The sequence below is a fragment of the Berghia stephanieae genome, chromosome 1, assembly GCF_034508935.2.
Source record: "Berghia stephanieae isolate SIO BIC M18660-M18661 chromosome 1, UCSD_Bste_1.3, whole genome shotgun sequence".
Taxonomy (NCBI): domain Eukaryota; kingdom Metazoa; phylum Mollusca; class Gastropoda; order Nudibranchia; family Aeolidiidae; genus Berghia; species Berghia stephanieae.
Window position 1 is genome coordinate 83,288,358 of NC_088360.1, and position 18,855 is coordinate 83,307,212.

Here is an 18,855-nt window from a genome sequence, read left to right on the forward strand (position 1 = left end):
GATTTAATTTTAATTTGGCTGAACTGAAAGCCAAAAGGCGAAAGTTAAACGCGTTTGATCAAGACGCAAGACTCGGGTGCTTACAAATATTAATGAAATCCTTAAAAGAACAGAATCAATTTGATAAACTGTCTCGAATGAACTTTTCTTAGAAAAATTTAAGCAAACCAGTCAGTCTTGTGACCCAAATAGATCGAGAGGCCTAAAACGGACGATGACCGGTCACACGGTTAGCTTTGGAAACATACGTGACGCAGATGACTCACAAGAACCACTTCATGGATTTACAACAAAACGAACCTTCCATATAAAAGATTACCTTGATTTCGAAATGAATCGAAAGTAGCTTGATTTGTTCGAAAAAACGACGTATTTTTTAATTTACAATTTTGATCGTAGTCTTTGGTGGTGATTTTCTCATTTAAATTAGATTTTTTTTCACAATGGAGACAACAAGCGATGGAAAAATTAAAATGCCAAGAGTGGCAAAGGTTGGTAATTTGTTCATTTAAAAATTAAATTGAGGTGAGTACACTGTCACAGTTCACTGTGTACGGTACTACACTCACTACACACACTCTGACTCTATACACAATATTTTTTGTCAAGACATTGGGTCTTATTGTATTTCAGTAAAGAAGTACCTACCCAATCATGGAAAATATGATTGCATGAAATAATACATTAAATGTATGTTTGATAATGCAAACATAATTTTTTGACCTATTTTAATTTGAAATGTTGACAACTTATGTCAACTTGAGAGTATCTTTTTTATCCTGGATTGCCACGTAAATCGGTTAAAATGAAAAGATCTGTGACCATCATTTTAAAAAACGAAGTGCTCACTATTCGCAGTGTGGACTCACTATTCGCAGTAGTAGAAGCGCTCTCCCATCTCTGAAAATTAGTCAGTCGTTGTCCCCTCACTGAACACAACACTGTATTTTCTGTTCAAAATGGCGTGTTGTCGATTGGCTTACTTGAAGTTGAATGAGAGTGTTAGTTTTGTTGACTTAGAATTGAGATTTTTAACGTTTCAACTTTTCCGTCAAGTTTCAGACTTGAAGGAAAAGTTGAAACGTTAAAAACCTCTACTACTACTACCACTACAGCAACCACAACATCATCATCACTACTACTACAACAGCAACCTCCACATCGTTATCAAAATTATAGCAATCACCACCACCATCATCGTCCTCTTCCTCATCATCATCGTTACCACCAACACAACAACCACAACCATCACATCATCATTACTACCACTACCACAGCTACCACATCGTTATCAAAACTACAGCAACTGCTACCACCAGTATATCATCATCATTCATCACTACTACATCATCAACACCACCACTACAATCACAACCACCACATCAACAACCCCATCACTACACAACAACAGACACATCGTCATCGTCAACGAAACGCAAAATGATAATAACAGTAATAATTTTTTAAAAATAAATTTTAAAACAAATATAATAGTAATAATAATAATAATGTAGTTTATTTATATTTTACACCCAATCCTCTATACAATAAAGCTCTAGCTTCGAAGGCTACTACTGCAAATAATTGAAATGAATATCTACTGGTTGCAGTATTACTGCGAATAACGAATATGAACGCTATCTACTATTCGCAGTACTACTACAAATGATGAAAACGACCGCTATCTACTATTCGCAGTACTACTGCAAATAGAGGAAATCATTATTCACAGTACTATACACTGTTTGCAGTACTTCTGCGAAAAGAGGTGGCCTCTTAAAAAATGACATTTAACCCCCAAAAAAATGTAAATATTTTTGTTTAAAAGAAATGCTGAAACGACTATGTTGTGAGTTGTCAAAATGATATTTGCACAGAAAATTTACTGAAGATTGATTTTTATACATATTGATTACGATTGTACTTATCATTTACTTTCTTACTTTCAGGTCAAGAATAAAATGCCAGCTTCAGTACAGATTACTGCAGAGCAGCTTTTACGAGAAGCTAAGGAAAGAGAGCTAGAGCTTGTACCACCTGTAAGTGAAGAATTTATTGTCAAAGCCTTAATGTTTTGCATAGTTATATGATCAGCACTATGTACTATCAAGTTAACTGGATTAAGTATTATTTCTGAAATTCAACACAATTAGACAACTCCTACTGTAAGATGAATAGATGCGAATTAAGCAAAATATGAATAATTGGGCAGTCTTAAAATAATTTGCCATTTCAGTGTAGAATGAATACACCACTTAAGTGTGATTTAACAGTATGATGTTATTTTTTATATCTGTAGTGATTGTGATATTGAAATTGTGATATATTTTTTAAATTATGCAGCTTTCTCTCAAATATATTTTTTACATGTAATAACCAAATTAAAAAGAAAGTTTTATCTGTATACCTGATTTATTTTATGACTGCAGAATCCATTAAAATAAGGTTGTGCAATTTCCTCAATAATTTAATTAATTTCCTATTGTGGTATTCATGATTTTGAAGAAAAATTATGTGAAATACAATTAAAATTTTTAACATTTTATTATTATGATGTTGTATTATGCATTGTTTAAAGATAATGGTAAAAAGGAATTATTTTTTTCTTCTAAATTATATCCATGGGACAGATATAGTTTTAAAAAATATTGTGTATTATTATTACTATTAGTATATTACTTGAGTTGAATGTGATTTATGTTATGTTTTAGTTAAAAATCAATATGAAACTGGCATGTGTACATGGAATGTTTCAATTCTATCTGTTGCAAGTTAAATATATTTATTAATTTTGAAAATCTTGTTTCTTTATTCACAGCCTCCCAAACAGAAAATATCTGATCCAGCAGAACTAGCCGACTACAGAATGAGGAAGAGAAAAGTAATTGATTTTTTTTAACAATGGTCATTTTCATGCAGTTTGATGGCCAAATGGTACAGTGTCTTGTCTTGTAAAAAAGTAAAGAAACATTATATATGGTCAATGACCAAATAGCTGACAATGACTGCAAAATGTATGCTCCTTCCTTTTTTCCTTGTCTGTTTGTCATTGTTTTTAAAAAAATGTTTAATAGTGCTTGCCACACAATTAAGCTCCAGGAAAAGTAAGATGTTTAGCTTAGATCAAAATTAGAACAAAAGTAGATGACAGAAGAAATGTATCTCTGTACGAGTTGGAGACAAAAATCACTGCCTCACCTGAGTCTATGACGATAATGAAGATATATTTGTTTATTTACTAACAATAAAACATACATATTATTATTTTACCCATATGATATCTGATTGATACATAATATATATCAACACATAGGCTTAGAACATGCAACTGAGAGATGATATAGAGGGCAGAAAAAAAATCTCCTCTTTTAAAAAAGAATACATAACAACAGAAGCCATACCCCATTGACATGCTGTGTCCCCCATCCCAGGATTTTTCTTTCACTCTTTGTTTACAGAAGTACTCAGTCCATCTAGAGAGTAAGTGACTCTGGTAATTTTGTCCCATAATAGCTATACAAGAGATTGTCACTATTATCTTGTTTCAACTTCAGCACATAGGAATAAAAAAATGAAAGCAAAGTCCAGGCAAAATACTCGATTACCACATAGCACCCTATTAAATACTAATCTTAATCATGTTTTGTTTGTTTTGTGGATGCAATTTTAGGGAGCTTTTTTTTTTTTTTTTTGTCATTAAATTAGGAACGTTTTCTTTTGCAATATTTTGTCAATGAAAATATTCTTAAATCTAAATTGTCATTTCAATACTGCAAATTTTGCACATGCACTTCTTTCATAGGATTTATAAGTATAATCAATATTTGTTAAACTGTTTCCATGTCTAAAAGATACTCTTCATTGTATTGCAATCACATGGTCTTAGCTCCAACTGTATACATATGAGGATGATGATGATTGTTATTATTATCAGTATTATTATTATTATCATCATCATTATTATTATTATTATTATTATTATCATCATCATTATTATTATTATTATTATTATTATTATTATTATTATTATTATTATTATTATTACTATATTCTCAGTTATTATTCTTATCATAATAATTTGAAACTGAGTTAACTAATGAAAATGGGATTCTCAATGGCTCAATGAACAGAGCAATTGCTTCATTCACAAAGGGACTGGTATCGATTCCAGATAAAGCGAGGTTTTTTGGGGGTTTTTTTCTTATCCCCCATTCCATTCTGCAGTGATTGGGTGGCTGGTGGCAGAAAGCATTTTATGATAGACTTAACTTAACATCCCATTAAAAAGGTAGCAGTAATCACTACTAAATGCTTTACGCTACAGAAACCTGGATAAACTCCAGCTCCATGGGCCTCATGGCTGAGAAGAATTAATTTGTTTTTAAACTAATCAAGATAACATGATATGCTTTCAGGGATTTGAAGACAATATCAGAAAGAATAGATCAGTGATGGCCAACTGGATTAAATATGCTCAATGGGAAGAGAGTCAGAAAGAGCTTCAAAGGTATGGACTCTGTACTGTTACTCATGTTCCTGATATTGCATCATAAGTTTGTCACTGTTGAAATTGTTATTTTTACAAATAATGAGCATCAGACTACCTCCACGAATGTTTGAAATGAAGGGAGTAGCCTACTTGCATTGAATTGATACCTGGTGGGTCCTCTCATTATTTTGAATACAATCTATGTTGCTCTTACATTGAGAAGGAATTCTACAATGATTGAGTGAAATATATAAGATATTAAATGCAGAAAATATCTCTCCGTAATCAAATACAAAGCTCTGTGAAGTTTTTTTACAAAGTCGAAAACTCATTGTCTATTAAAACATTTGAAATTGAGTTCAAATTTTATTCAACATTTGAATCATAAATTTTGAGTCGATCGACTTATCTTTAAATGGGAACCATTTATTGAAAGGACAGCTATGCTATGCTTGTATTATATATTTTAGATTTACTTTTGAGATGTTCAAAACATTCTATTTTTATTTTATTCTTTTAAAAATATATTTCAGAGCAAGATCAATTTATGAAAGAGGATTGGATGTTGATCACCGAAATATAACAGTATGGTTGAAATACGCTGAAATGGAAATGAGGTACTTACTTTATTTACTCAATCAGGGATGCCCTTTTTCCACCTATAGCTGAATTATCAGCTTTATAAAATCCTTCATCTATCAGTTTGCTTTTTTTTTATTTATTTATTTTTTTTTTGCTAGAGACTATTGTCAGCATTCTTTCTTTTTTTTTTTTTTTACAGATGAATGTATTAGTTTTTTAAAAGCAGCAGTTTATTAAGGGAAGCTTGTTGGCTATTTATCTCTTTTTATGATTTAAGGGTAATACCATTTGATGAAGAGAAGCTTTGCACGAAATCTTTCATATATGGTCTTCACATGAACAATTTTCAGGGTTTTCTTTTATACCTGTCTTCTATTTAATTATTTATTTTTCACTAAGCTTATAAAAACATTTTCATACATCACTTATTGGTTGACGTTTTTTTGTGTGTTTTTAGACCTGCATGTATATAATACTATTCAAATCAATAGAATAGGAGGGATAATAAACATTTAATCTTTCAAAAGGAAAGTAGACAACAAAGAAATGTTAAAATGAATAATAAATCAGAAAATCATATTTTCCTTTTGCCCAAAATTTCCAACATTTAGAAGCATTATCATTGAAAATTGTAAGTGCTTGCCTTAACTCTCTGTCTCTATACGTCCTTAATTGTATCAAGTTCAAATTGCCACTTGTAACCTATTAGTCACATCTATCCCCATATTTTCTGGCTCTCTTCTTTTTTTTTTTTTTAAAACTCAACCATTTACATTTTCATGTCAGTTGAAAGAATTTTTTTGAAAAATTTCTCTCAACGTACTTGACAGCTAAAAAAAATAAAACAAAACCTTCCCAAATGCGCACATACACAAACACACACACACACACACACACACACACACACACATGTATGAATTATAATATTAATATTAATCTATATGTTTTTAAAGGTCAAGACAGATTAACCATGCCAGAAATATTTGGGATCGGGCAGTTACAGTTCTACCCAGAGCGAACCAGTTCTGGTACAAATATACCTACATGGAGGAAATGTTAGGAAATACAGCTGGTAAGATTCTTATTCAAAGTTATAATATTGTCCGTGACTCAGACATTGAAGTTTAAAAGTGATCAAGAGTGGGGTATATGGGAGATTGCAAAATAAAATAGAGGACAGTAAGAAAATTGGTGGGACTAGTTTTAAACCCCTTCTCAAGCAATTATTTTGCGTTATATCTGCATTTTTATTTGTTCATTTATGTAATCTTTATATTTCATTCTTTTAAGTTATTTGCTGCATATTTATTTATTTATATATTGTTTATTTTGCATTGTCTTCATTTGTTGTTTACTAGTTGATTTATTGATATATGTATATATATATATATATATATATATATATATATATATATATAATATATATATATATATATATATATATATATATATATTATATATATATATATATATATATATATATATATATATTTATTTATTTATTTATTTATTTATTTTTATTGCTATTCTGTACAACTCAGTAGATTTGATTCTATGTGAACAAATAATTAGTTGCTGTCCCAATTTTTGTCAAAATTTGTCCCCTTGCTAATCATGTATATTCAACTTTGAAGAACTACCACTGACTGGGTAGGATTCCTGACCTCTTATAGTGAGAGGGGAGGCACTATTACTGTGTCTTCTATCCTCCTATATCTGTTTTCTAACATGCTTTCTGTCTTTATCTTAGTTTAGTCCTGGCCCTGGCTTTGAGGGAGACAGTCAAATGTATAATTAGAGTTTTGGGAAATTATTTTTTTTTCCTTGTAAATCATCTCACTGTTATGTATTGTTACATTTTTTTTTATAAACACGTATCGTTTTGTGAACATTTGAGTGTGTTCCTCTTAGTGGGGACCTGTGCTTGAGTCTGGATGAGACTTTAAATGATCTCAAACTAAGTACATTGATGGAATGCTCTTAGAATATACATCTGTTCCCTATTTGAACCCTTCCCCTTTGTCTTACTTTTTCTCGTATTCTTTCAATTGTATCAATAATATAATATAATAGTAATATATAATATAATATTTTTGACTATCCCATTTTCTTCCTTGTTCTGGCGTTGATATGACATAAATGTGTTGCAAACGCTGTAAAACCCTTAAAAACAATTAAAAAAAACAAATAACACTGAACTGGATACAGTTAAAAATTATATGGCTTGCAATCTTCATGTCTCGTCCTACAATTCAGTGTTGCTGTTGTCTTTAGATCCTTGTAAAGTGCTTTTCACTTTATAAAAGCTTTTTTTTTTGTATATTTAATTTAAATGTTTTTCAAAAAATAGTTCCTCTTGCCTGGTTGAGGATTAAAAAAAAAAGAAGGCACATGTTGTTACAACACTTAAATTTATGTAGATTAACACTGAAGTGTTATATCAACAGCAATCTTATTACTTTTCTTCTCACCTTTTCTCTCTCTCTTTCTTTTTTTTTTTTTTAAATATAAATCTTTCTAAGAATAAAGATATTTTTTTTTACTCTTCTTAGGAGGACGTCAAGTTTTTGAAAGATGGATGGAATGGGAACCTGAAGAACAAGCATGGCACTCATACATCAATTTTGAACTGCGCTGTAAAGAACTTGACAGAGCCAGAACCATATATGAGAGATATATCCTTTCTATATACTTAAATGCTGTATTGGGTTTATTTATAATAAGTTTTTCTAGAATGAGTTAAATTTTGATACAGTTTTTTAGTTTTGATGTTAGCTTGGATACATCTTTTTTTTTTTTATGAGATGACACTTATCTTCTCTGGGAAATTTTCTGCTCTTTGTATTGGTTTATTTTTTTCCAGATAAAAGGTAATTTTAGAAGATTTATCAATTGAAAAATTTACATTGAAATAATATGGTGATGTCGAAATTTTTGTTTCATTTCCTATTTATGTGCTGTATACATGGTACATTTTATTAAGAGTAAATAGAAGAAATAAAAGATAGTTAACATTTACTTTCCTTAACTTTCTCACTTGTTCTTGTTCACCCTGAAGTAAAAAATTGGATCAAATATGCCAGATTTGAAGAAAAGAATGGCTACATTAACAGTGCCAGATCCATCTACGAAAGAGGTGTTGAGTTTTTTGGTGAAGACAATATCAGTGAGCAGCTCCTTGTTGCATTTGCAAAGTTTGAAGAAATTCAGAGAGAGGTAATTTCATTATTCAATTTTTAGATTCAATGTTCCAAATTTGATTTTTCTTTATATTGTTTTTATATTTTATCAAAATTATCGACTCCTTAAATCTGTTAAAGTCTCTGGGATTAAAAAATCCTTGTCAAGCCACTGCAAAATAAAATTTATTAACATTTCTGTTTGGACGTGTAAAACTCAGAGATACCCCAAATTCAAGCAATTTTGCTTTTATCCAAAAAATGAATATTAATGCAGGAAAAGGTTGAATATTTAATTTCATCAGGAGAAACAAATATTATAAAGTGTGTAGGTGATAAAGTATATGAATTCTGTGGCTATGTGGTCTAGTGGTACGGCACTTGCCTTTAGGTTGGAAGTTCTAGGGTTCAAGTCCAACTCTAAGCGGCGCATAGTTGAGTCCTTGGAAAAGGCTCTTTACTCACATTATCTCACTGCTTTTAGGTTTAAAATGAGTATCTTGCCAGCGATGTCTTTGTCAGAGAAAATTGTAGTTTCTCCTAACAGGCATTATGTTTTGTCCTAAAAGTTAAATGTCGCTGTTGGCAGCAGCTGCTTCTTATGGTTCTCACACTACTATGTTATGACGATAGACCCAATCAGCAAAGTCTGGTCCGCATTCATGCACCGTCGCGACCCCGCCCAGTAGCATCGTCACAACACACCGTTCAACCGGATGCTCTGCCGTTTCGGGTTCTTGCCCACATCAGGTACATGTAGGACAGGTGGAAAGTCCCCACTGATGAAGCGCACTTGCTGTGAGGCAGCTCCTTGACCGAACCGATTCGCAGCCACCCAGTGTCTCCTCTTTCTGGTATCAAAGCCTGGCAACTTCTCACCAAACTTAGAGGAGTGTATGTCCCTGCCCCCACGAGGGATTGAATTCGTACAAACCGACTTCCATCTCATATATGCATCTTTGTCCGTAGTCAGGGAATCTGCGTACAAGGGTTGCCGGGACTTATGACCTTAGGCCAGACACAGTGGTAAATTACTGCTTGAAACGCCTGTGAACTATTCTTTGTTTGATTTTTTGTTTTTACATGGCTAATTAAACCTAGGAGTCAAAATTTATGTTGGATGTTTTTATTGTCATGTATTATCTTTATTTGCTGAAGCATAGAAATGACCCGAAAGTGTTGGAAGAGACATAAAAACTCTAACAAATGGATAGTGGAGGCGGTCTTTCAACATTCTATTATCAACCTTTATTTGAATAAAATTGCTTGATTGCTCTAGTAACATTACTTCTTCCCTTTTTTCCCCTTTTTAAAAATTATAGCATGACAGGGCAAGAGTGATCTATAAATATGCATTGGATCATCTGCCTAAAGAAAGCTGTGAGGAGATCTACAAACAATACACAATCCATGAGAAAAGATTTGGAAGCAGAGCTGCTATTGAAGATGTTATTGTAAACAAAAGGAGATTCAAGTATGATGAGGTATTTTGTCTTGTTTTGATTACTGGAAATTCCTTTTCTTGTTATATTTCTATGTGACATGAGTAACTTAGATTCAATTATACATTTTGCTTATTATTTCATATATTTGTTATCAAGCAGGATTTAAAGAAATCTAATTTTAAGAAAAATAAATATTAATAAAGGTCAATGCTTGAATGACATTTGTAATCTTTACAAAATTTAGTATAATAAACAAAACATGCTAATTGTTGAAGACATAAAGGGTGAAAAACATTTTAATGTCAAGAGCATATCACATATCAAAACGAAAGAGCAAAGGGGGGGGGGGGGGGGAACTTTTTTGGAGGGAGCTCGACGAATGGGGACATGGATGAGAGAGAGAATTGAGGAACAACTTCAAATAAGGTATAATAGATCATACTTTTTATTTTTAAAGGGTGGTTCGCTCCATTCTTACCTCTGCTCTCACACTCAAGGAAGATTTGTTGCAGGGCTAGGTTTAATTTCGAAGCCTATAATCCCACAGAAGCTTCACTGTATGTGGACTTACTGATTCAGGCAGTTGTTCCTAATCCAAATTAGGATATTTGAAAGGTTACTCATCTGTTTACAGTTAGGTTTAAATGCATGGAACTATTATTAAAATTAATTTGTCATGGAAAGAACATTATCTCTATCATCTTGGGATTAGAGGCAACAACCTTTTGATCCAAAGGAATATGACTCACCACCACACCATCAATTCTCCCTAACCACATTGATTCATATGTATTTGGTTTTTGTAATTTGATTAGGAAGTGAAGGCCAACCCAATGAATTATGATGCTTGGTTTGATCTCCTGAGGTTGCTGGAGTCTGATGGCAATACAGAGCAAATAAGGGACACTTATGAACAAGCTATTGCCAACATTCCACCATCACAGGTCATTTTTCTTCTTTTTTTTTGTTGTTGTTTATTTCATAGAGTATGGCAATCTGATAGATATTTCTACCATTGATTTTATTGTAAGAGTTTCCCCTTATATGTAGTTTTTAACAGTTACTGAAAATTCTAAGACATGGAACAATTCTCATAAGCTTTGAAATAGTTATAGATGTTGTAAAGATGCATGTACGCACATTTATAATATTATATGTCAAAATACAACATAAGAGCTGTGTTTCTGAGTTTGAGCATTAAAAATTGTTAGTGGAGCGCAAATAAATTCAGATTTTTATTGACACCTTAAAAATATAATTATTTCAACTAAGATATTAAGGTGCATACCAAATTCTGTAATTGGGACCTCTAAAAAATTAATTGTGATTGCAATGGCTTTAGATAAAGATTTTTTTAAAGCATACAAAACAAATCCAGAGAGCAGATTTTACAGTGTTTTATCATTTTAGATTTGTTGGTTCAACATTTATTTATGTAAGTGAATATAATTTTTGTTTTATTATTGAACAGATAAAGAGACATTGGCGTAGGTACATTTACCTGTGGATAAACTACGCATTATATGAAGAACTTGAAATGGATGACCCTGAAAAGACTAGAGAAGTTTACCATGCATGCCTGGAGATCTTGCCTCACAAAAAATTCACCTTTGCCAAGATCTGGCTTATGCTAGCCCAATTTGAAATCAGACAGAAGAATCTAAACAATGCTAGAAAAGTTTTAGTAAGTGATTTGACGCGGGGGGGTTAAAAACTAAACTTTTCAATTTATTTTATCACATTTATATTATTTATAATATGCGCAATGTGCTTTACTATGCTACTGATCCAGATTTTCATTTTAAACAGGGTAATAATGGGCCTGTTAAACCTTACATTGTATTGGTAGCATACAATATCTGACACTACTTACGACTTTGGAATGAATCAATATGTGGGAAATGCTTTACCTTAGAACACAATTCTGGCGTCAGAAAAAAAGTAGTTTTCTGTCATTGTCACATCTTGTCATGGACTTCACCATAACTGCTTGACTTTCACACAATGTGGGTTTTGGTTACCATAATGTCATTAATGAATATAACTTACTGTGTGTGTATTTAAGTAGCATTTTGGATATGATTGGTATAATCTTCTAAGATAAGTTTATTTTTAATTTTTGCAGAATATCTTACAATTTTATACTAGCACGCAATGAAAATCATAATTAATATTAATACAATATATGATTTTAATGCCCACTGGCAAATCCTTGTGACTGAGGGTTAAGCATTTGACCGTAAGAAAATTGGATAAATTCTGGGACCTCAGTAGCCTGATGGTTCTTGTGACTTCTTTCTATTTTAAACAAAAATCATATTAAACGTTTTTTATAATCTCAGTTCAATTAATGAATGCTGTTTTTTATCAATTCTCTAAAGGGTACGTCCATTGGTAAATGTCCAAAAAGTAAATTATTCAGAGGTTACATAGATTTGGAACTACAGCTGAGAGAGTTTGACCGTTGCAGGATGCTTTACCAGAAGTTTTTGGAATTTGGACCAGAAAACTGTACCACTTGGATGAAGGTAAGAATTACAGTTGGAATATCTGTCACAACATGTTTATGTAATTGTGACATTCTTTTTCTCTTTATGATTTCGTTCATACATTTGCAAATCAGAAAATATTTCATGAAATGTTGATGTTTTGAAATGAGTGACTATCTTTCGACACTAACACATATATCATTTAGTGTTTCAATGATTATAACAAATATTTTACAAATAAATCTCTGAAGTAATTCACTCCACATTTTTCTTGGAAATGAAAATTGCATATGACTGCAAAGAACAGTCATTTACCAAGCTTAAAAGAGGTTTATAAATGTACATTTGCTTTTTTTTTTCTTTTTGCAAAGGAGATAAGATTGTATAAGAGGTTATAATGTGGAGAAAAAAAGGAGTTCATTCACACAATGTTCCATAGTCATTCATGTCGTTTTTATCCTCACTCTTATTCTATGATACAAATGAATTACATTTCTAGGTCACAACTATTCCAATAAGATATTCCATTTTTTTCATTTCACAAAATTAGAAATTGAACCTCGTTTCTGGAGGTATCAGATCGGTGACCGAACTGTTACTATAGAGGTTTTTAGTTAATTTGCTTTTTATTCTTAGTATGCAGAGCTGGAGACAATTCTGGGTGATATGGAGAGGGCAAGGGCTGTGTTTGAGTTGGCTATCAACCAGCCCCGTTTGGACATGCCTGAAGTTTTATGGAAGGCCTACATTGATTTTGAGGTGGAACAAGAGGAATATGGCAAGGCTAACGATCTGTACAGACGCTTATTGGAAAGGACACAACATGTGAAGGTAATCTTTCAAAAACTTTCCAAACATCAATAATAATTTTTTTTCCCATGCATTTTTTCAGAAAATAACAAATTAATTTGCATCAGGACTGTTGAGGGAATTTCATTGGCTACATATTGAGAAAAACCCAATACAAGATTTGGATAATTATTTTAAAATCTGATTGTCCTGGATTCATTGATAAAGTACTTAATTTATACATCCCAGCCAGAAACTTACAATCAATGTCTAATCATTTCATTCTTGTGAAGCCAAAAATTAGTCACAAAATTGGCAAGGGCATGTCGGAGGCTTTGATACCTCAAAATATTTCCTTTTTATGTGTAATGCTGCAGAATTTTGTTGTATAGTTTATGTTGTATATTTGAGCAACTTGTATAAGGTTAAGCACTTTGAGCTTGTTTAGATACGAGGTATCGAAAATCTATATATTATGAAACAGTGATGATACTTTTCCGCGGATCCGCGGAAATCCGCGGTTTTCTTTCCTTTCCTCGGTTTTCCTCCTCAGATCCTCGATCTTGTTTTGGTGGAAATAAAAAATTTTGTCATAACCAAGAAGGACTTTAATGGGGAAAGGGTTGATTTGTGGTGGAATAGAAATAGTGACTTTCCTATTCTTCAAAAGCTGGCTAGGGCTTGCTTATCCATATTTCATGGCGCACAGGTAGAGGGTTCCTTTTCTAAAATGAAGGATATTCTTAAAGACAAGTGTGACAACATGAATATTTCAGCATTCTCTGCCATACAGACGGTGAACTATTCTTTGAAAGCAAGGAATGCCACTGCCCTGGAAGCTTCAAAAGAAAAGACATAGATCACAGTGAAATTGATCCTGTCCTGATAAGTTGCATTAAAAAATCTCGCAGCAAGTATCATGCTGAGTTGCAAAAACAGAAAGAGGAAAAGGAAAGAAAAAGACAAATGTTTGATCAAGCAGTTGTAAAGGCGGAAACAAAAAAGCAAGCAAAGGCAGTCCGGGAGAAGGCAATTAAAACAGCCTATAAGCTTCATATAAAGAAGCAATCCAAACAGGTTGGGCCCCCACCTAGAAAGAGGCCCAAAACACACTAGTACTCTTCAAGTACTCAAAAGAAGTCATCCTGCCTACTTTCCTGTGGTGAAAGAATGTTCTAGGTGAGTTTTCCGTTTTTCCGAGACTTTTCCTCCTTTTTGACTTTTTGTGAGTATCATCACTGATGAAACTGTGACATGTCAGTCTTAAACGTCAAACAAGAAAAGAATTATTGGAAAGAGTTGATGATTTGCAAGAATATTAGAGAAATTGTCAGCAATCGCTTCTGATTTTAAACTCATGACCCAACTCTTAACCAAAAAATAGATGACTTGATTAATTCATTGTCATCCATCCAGTATTAACATTGGACCTGGTCTTAGATTTATCATGAACATTTTGATGGATATGTTCATGATTACCGCTTGGATGTGGAATCATTGTTTTGATCAAGTGGGCTTTTCACATTTTATTAAAATTACAAGAGTCAAACTTTTTGCACTAGGTTACAATGCGAAAACATAATTCTAATAGTCTCTTACAGTATTTCTACTACTTGTGGATCATATGAAAAGTACCTTATTTCATAATTAACATTTTAGTGATAGATGTGCACTATTTAGCTAGCTTATATACTTGTGTTATATTTAATATAAACTTAATTTGAAAACAACCCATTTTATTTCCCTAAAACTTACAGGTTTGGATCAGTTTTGCAAGGTTCACAGTGTCAATACCCGAGGGTGGGCAATTGGAAAAGGCAAGAGCTGTTTACAGAGAGGCAAATAGAGCTCTGAAGACCTCAGAAGACAAAGAGGAAAGACTATTGTTGCTAGAGTCATGGCAGAGTTTGGAGGTGTGTAAATGTATACTTTGTTACTCTTTGTAATATATATATTGATTTCCTTTCTTCAGATGTTCTTGGAAACAGTGATGCAACAATATGCTTTAAAGCACAAGCTCATGTTTATTATCCTTATATTGAAACCCATTTGATCTGTATTGATGAATATGATTGAAATTCATTGACTGTTCATGCTGCCGTGGCCTCTAGAGATACAACTGTTGGGTTGACAGGATATTTTTACAATAGATCTAACAGTGACTTACTGCCTTCCACCTTCGATGCCATATGACTTTCCTCTTGTTCTTGTGGTGAAGATTCTCCAATTGTCTCTGACATGTGCCTTTTTCCTGATGCGTGATTGCTCTGCCAGTAATGTTAATCTGGCTTCATCATTGACTTGTTTCAAATCTTTTTCATTTGTTTTGGCCAAAGAAATAATGTATCATTGCTTTATTGGTGTGAATTTCAGGATTACAATGTAGAATATATCAGAAAAGTTTTCACCTTTGCTCAATTTGAATTGACAGTGGTTTTTCGTTGCACTTTTAATTTAAACTTTTGTTTTTTTATCTTCGTAAGATAGAGTATACCCAGTTCATGCCTCAATTGATATCTATTTTGATTTCGTCAGTTTTGGTTAATGTCCAGTGGGGGGGGGGGGGGGGGGGGGATCTTACCTTGTCTTATTAGAGCCTAAGTACTATACAAAATTCATTTTGCAATGTGGGTTCATTTTGACATAATACCAGATTGATATGTTGGTTCTCAGTTGTGCTAATTGTACATTTAGTTGATGTTTTCATTTTAGTATTAATGGGAACATGAGAGACCTAATTACCAATATTCAAGAAAGATAAGAATATGTATGTGCTGTTCGGTTTCTTAAAACAATGATATTTATCAACAAAAGTGGATAATGTTGCATTGTGTTGTTTATTGTGCCATAATGGTCTCATTACATTTTTGTTCAATATTCAATTGTGCAAGTTTTTACATAGACATTTGTCAAACAGACATAGGAACATTTGGGAAGACAATGGAAATGCTTCTTTTTCTGCAATGAAAAAAAAAAGGAGGAAAAATTACTTAAATGTTTCAGTGACAGGACATAAGGCGATAAGACTTTTACCTCAGTTTAAAACTCTTTTCTTCTGTCAGTCAGGTTAATGAGCTGTGGCAAGATGTTGAAAAAAACAAAACTAAACAAACAAAATAGCTACTCAAAAAACAAGTTATGTCATATTTGTTTACCTTCAAGTGTTTGTTTCCCTTTCTATGATTCTATGTGGCCAGTGCTTCTCTGCCTTATCATTGCTCATTTTTAGCCTATGTATTATATGTAAATTTGTGAGAAAAAAAAATGAATTTATTTTATTTTACTTCAGAATGAGATGGGCAATGAACGGACGAGGGAAGAGGTGGAAAAACTGATGCCACAGAAAGTTAAGAAGAGGAGGAAGATTGAGACAGATGATGGGGTAGGTAATCCTTCTTTGAGAAGGCTGATTCGTCAAACTGAAAGATTTGTGTATGGATGTATTTTGTATTTGTATGTGTGTACTTATGTGTATGTGGTTTTTTTTGTTAGTTTATTTGTTTTCTGTTTTTTGTTCGTTTTTTATTGGGGGGGGGGGGGGGGGGGGGTGCTGGGTAAGTGGGGGGATGAAAGGTGTGTGTGTAAACGTTAAAGTATAAATATATAATTTCCATAGATTGATTTATTCTGGCAACATGTTTAACGTGCTAACAGTTAGCATGACTGGATTGCGTTTCTTAAAGTCAGAAATATTCTGGTGATAAGTTAGTTTTTCTTCAATTGATTGCCTTTTTTTGTTTTTGTTTGAAAAAAAATAAAGAAAGAAATAATGTTCATATCACTGACACATTTTGAATGTGAATTGTGTGGTTTATCTTCATGGGGGGGGGGGGGGTGCTGGGTAAGTGGGGGGATGAAAGGTGTGTGTGTAAACGTTAAAGTATAAATATATAATTTCCATAGATTGATTCATTCTGGCAACATGTTAAACGTGCTAACAGTTAGCATGACTGGATTGCGTTTCTTAAAGTCAGAAATATTCTGGTGAAAAGTTAGTTTTTCTTCAATTGATTGCCTTTTTTTGTTTTTGTTTGAAAAAAAAAAAGAAAGAAATAATGTTCATATCACTGACACATTTTGAATGTGAATTGTGTGGTTTATCTTCATAAAACAAATTCTTTAGTTGAGCCATCTCTCAATTCACAGATAATGTGAAAATGTATTTCATCAAGAAAAACATTTCATACATTTAATTCCATTGAAAGGGATATTTTAAGATATTATAAGAACATTTTTAAAGACTGCCTGCCAAACCCAATTTCAGTCGTTTGTTCATACTACATGATTACAAATATTTATTTTTATGCAATTTTTAAACGTACTCGGCAATTATATTGACCCAATTTTAGTTTCAATTAAAGTTTTGTGTTTCCAAGTTGAAGATTTTCATTTTTGCCCAATATAGTATAGCAGACAATAAATGTTGCTTGGAGATTGGTTCGGAATTAATATGGTTAAGATTGGTTCGGAATTAATATGGTTATGTCCCTTGCATCAGCCATTATCTCTCAATACCACCCATTCTCATTATTGCAATGGCATGTTCACAAAAACAGATTAGCGTAGACATTACACTACTTAGCACTGCCTAAATTCATCCTAGAATAATATTATTTTAGTTGTTATTACAAGAATTGTGTTAATTTTGGGTATCAGAATAATTTCTTAGTGCTTTGTACAAATCTCAGGTTTGGTCAGAATTTATTAGAATGGCACTTCTATCGCAAAACAATGTATTAATGAAATATTATTAAATATGAAACATCTTTTCAACAGTGCAAAGTAGTTTCAAACTCATCTTTTCAGAGGATCTATAACTATACCTTAAAACTTTTTAGAATTTTCCCATATTCTATTTAAGCATTTTTTATTTTATAGCGCATGATTTTAGCTATACAAATTATCACCATTAAGAGAATGATGTATTTATTAGAATTTGCAAAGCCTTAAAATTGTACTTTAAGTATTTTCAAGGGAGCAAAATGTCTCATTGGATAAGAGGGCATTGCACTTACACTCGCATGTTTGAATCCCACTATCAGGATCTCGATTTTTCCTTTAGCAAAAAGCTTATCCCCTTTTGCTCACTTTGCAGTACTGCATTGCAGCTTATGCCTGGGGTTTTTGGTATTTTTCTTAAAATACACCCTATAGTAAGAAATTCCTTCAAGGAAATTTTATTCAGTTTTTTATATTTTTATCACATTTCATTAAAAAAGTCTTTTGTTCTCTCTTCTATCGTTCATTTTGTCAGATGGATGCTGGCTGGGAGGAATACTTCGATTACATATTTCCTGATGAAGAATCGGCCAAACCGAATCTTAAGTTGCTGGCTCTGGCCAAGAAGTGGAAGGAAGCAAAAGAGGAAGATAACAAGAAAGAAAGTGATGATGATGATGATGACAGCTAACACAATTGTACTTTCATATCCATTTGTTCAATGAGTCATATTCGTAGTTACACGGTGTATGTAAAGTCGAACGACAGAAGATCATTCTCTGTTCCGCATAAAATTGCAATTAAATGAAAGAACGTCAGAGGAGAGAATAGGGGCCAAAAATAAGAGATTGAGGGAGAGAGAAAAAGAGAGAGTGTGAGTGAGAATGAAAAAGAGAGAGAGAGAGATGTGTATGTGAAGATGTGAGTATTTGTTTACATGTATGGAAATGGATGATAGAGTCATAGTAATGTTTTGCTTCATCCTTTGGAAGAATAATGGATTTTGGAGAAAAGTCTTCTGCTCATTTTCACAGGATAGATGAGTAAATGCCTGAAAAACATGTTCATGAAATAAAATAATTATGTTTTAAAAAATATTATCAAATGGATTCGTTTTTTTCTTTCAAGTTACATTATTTAACCAACCTCTTAGGCATATGAGT

At 32.5% G+C, this 18,855-nt stretch overlaps 2 protein-coding genes across 3 annotated transcripts in view; one reads left to right on the top strand and one right to left on the bottom strand.

Moving 5' to 3' along the window:
* The window catches only part of LOC144959288 (dipeptidyl peptidase family member 6-like), a 29,206-nt gene extending 28,951 nt beyond the window's left edge, over positions 1-255 (bottom strand). The window contains exon 1 of one of the 2 annotated variants that reach the window (XM_078891840.1): positions 169-255. The gene's annotated coding sequence lies outside the window, so the exon portion shown is untranslated. Of the gene's footprint in view, positions 1-84 lie in introns of both variants that reach the window. The other variant, XM_078891833.1, reaches the window with a different exon arrangement.
* Positions 256-305: 50 nt separating this feature from the next.
* Positions 306-18,789, top strand: LOC144959281 (crooked neck-like protein 1). Its single transcript, XM_078891825.1, has 16 exons — positions 306-491; positions 1,950-2,039; positions 2,819-2,881; positions 4,416-4,507; positions 5,023-5,106; positions 6,025-6,143; positions 7,624-7,746; positions 8,109-8,287; positions 9,573-9,734; positions 10,511-10,639; positions 11,167-11,379; positions 12,077-12,223; positions 12,821-13,015; positions 14,731-14,886; positions 16,263-16,355; positions 18,228-18,789. The coding sequence occupies exons 1-16, from the start codon at positions 444-446 to the stop codon at positions 18,381-18,383; spliced, it is 2,049 nt and encodes a 682-aa protein (XP_078747951.1). The 5' UTR covers positions 306-443; the 3' UTR covers positions 18,384-18,789.
* Positions 18,790-18,855: the final 66 nt, after the last annotated feature.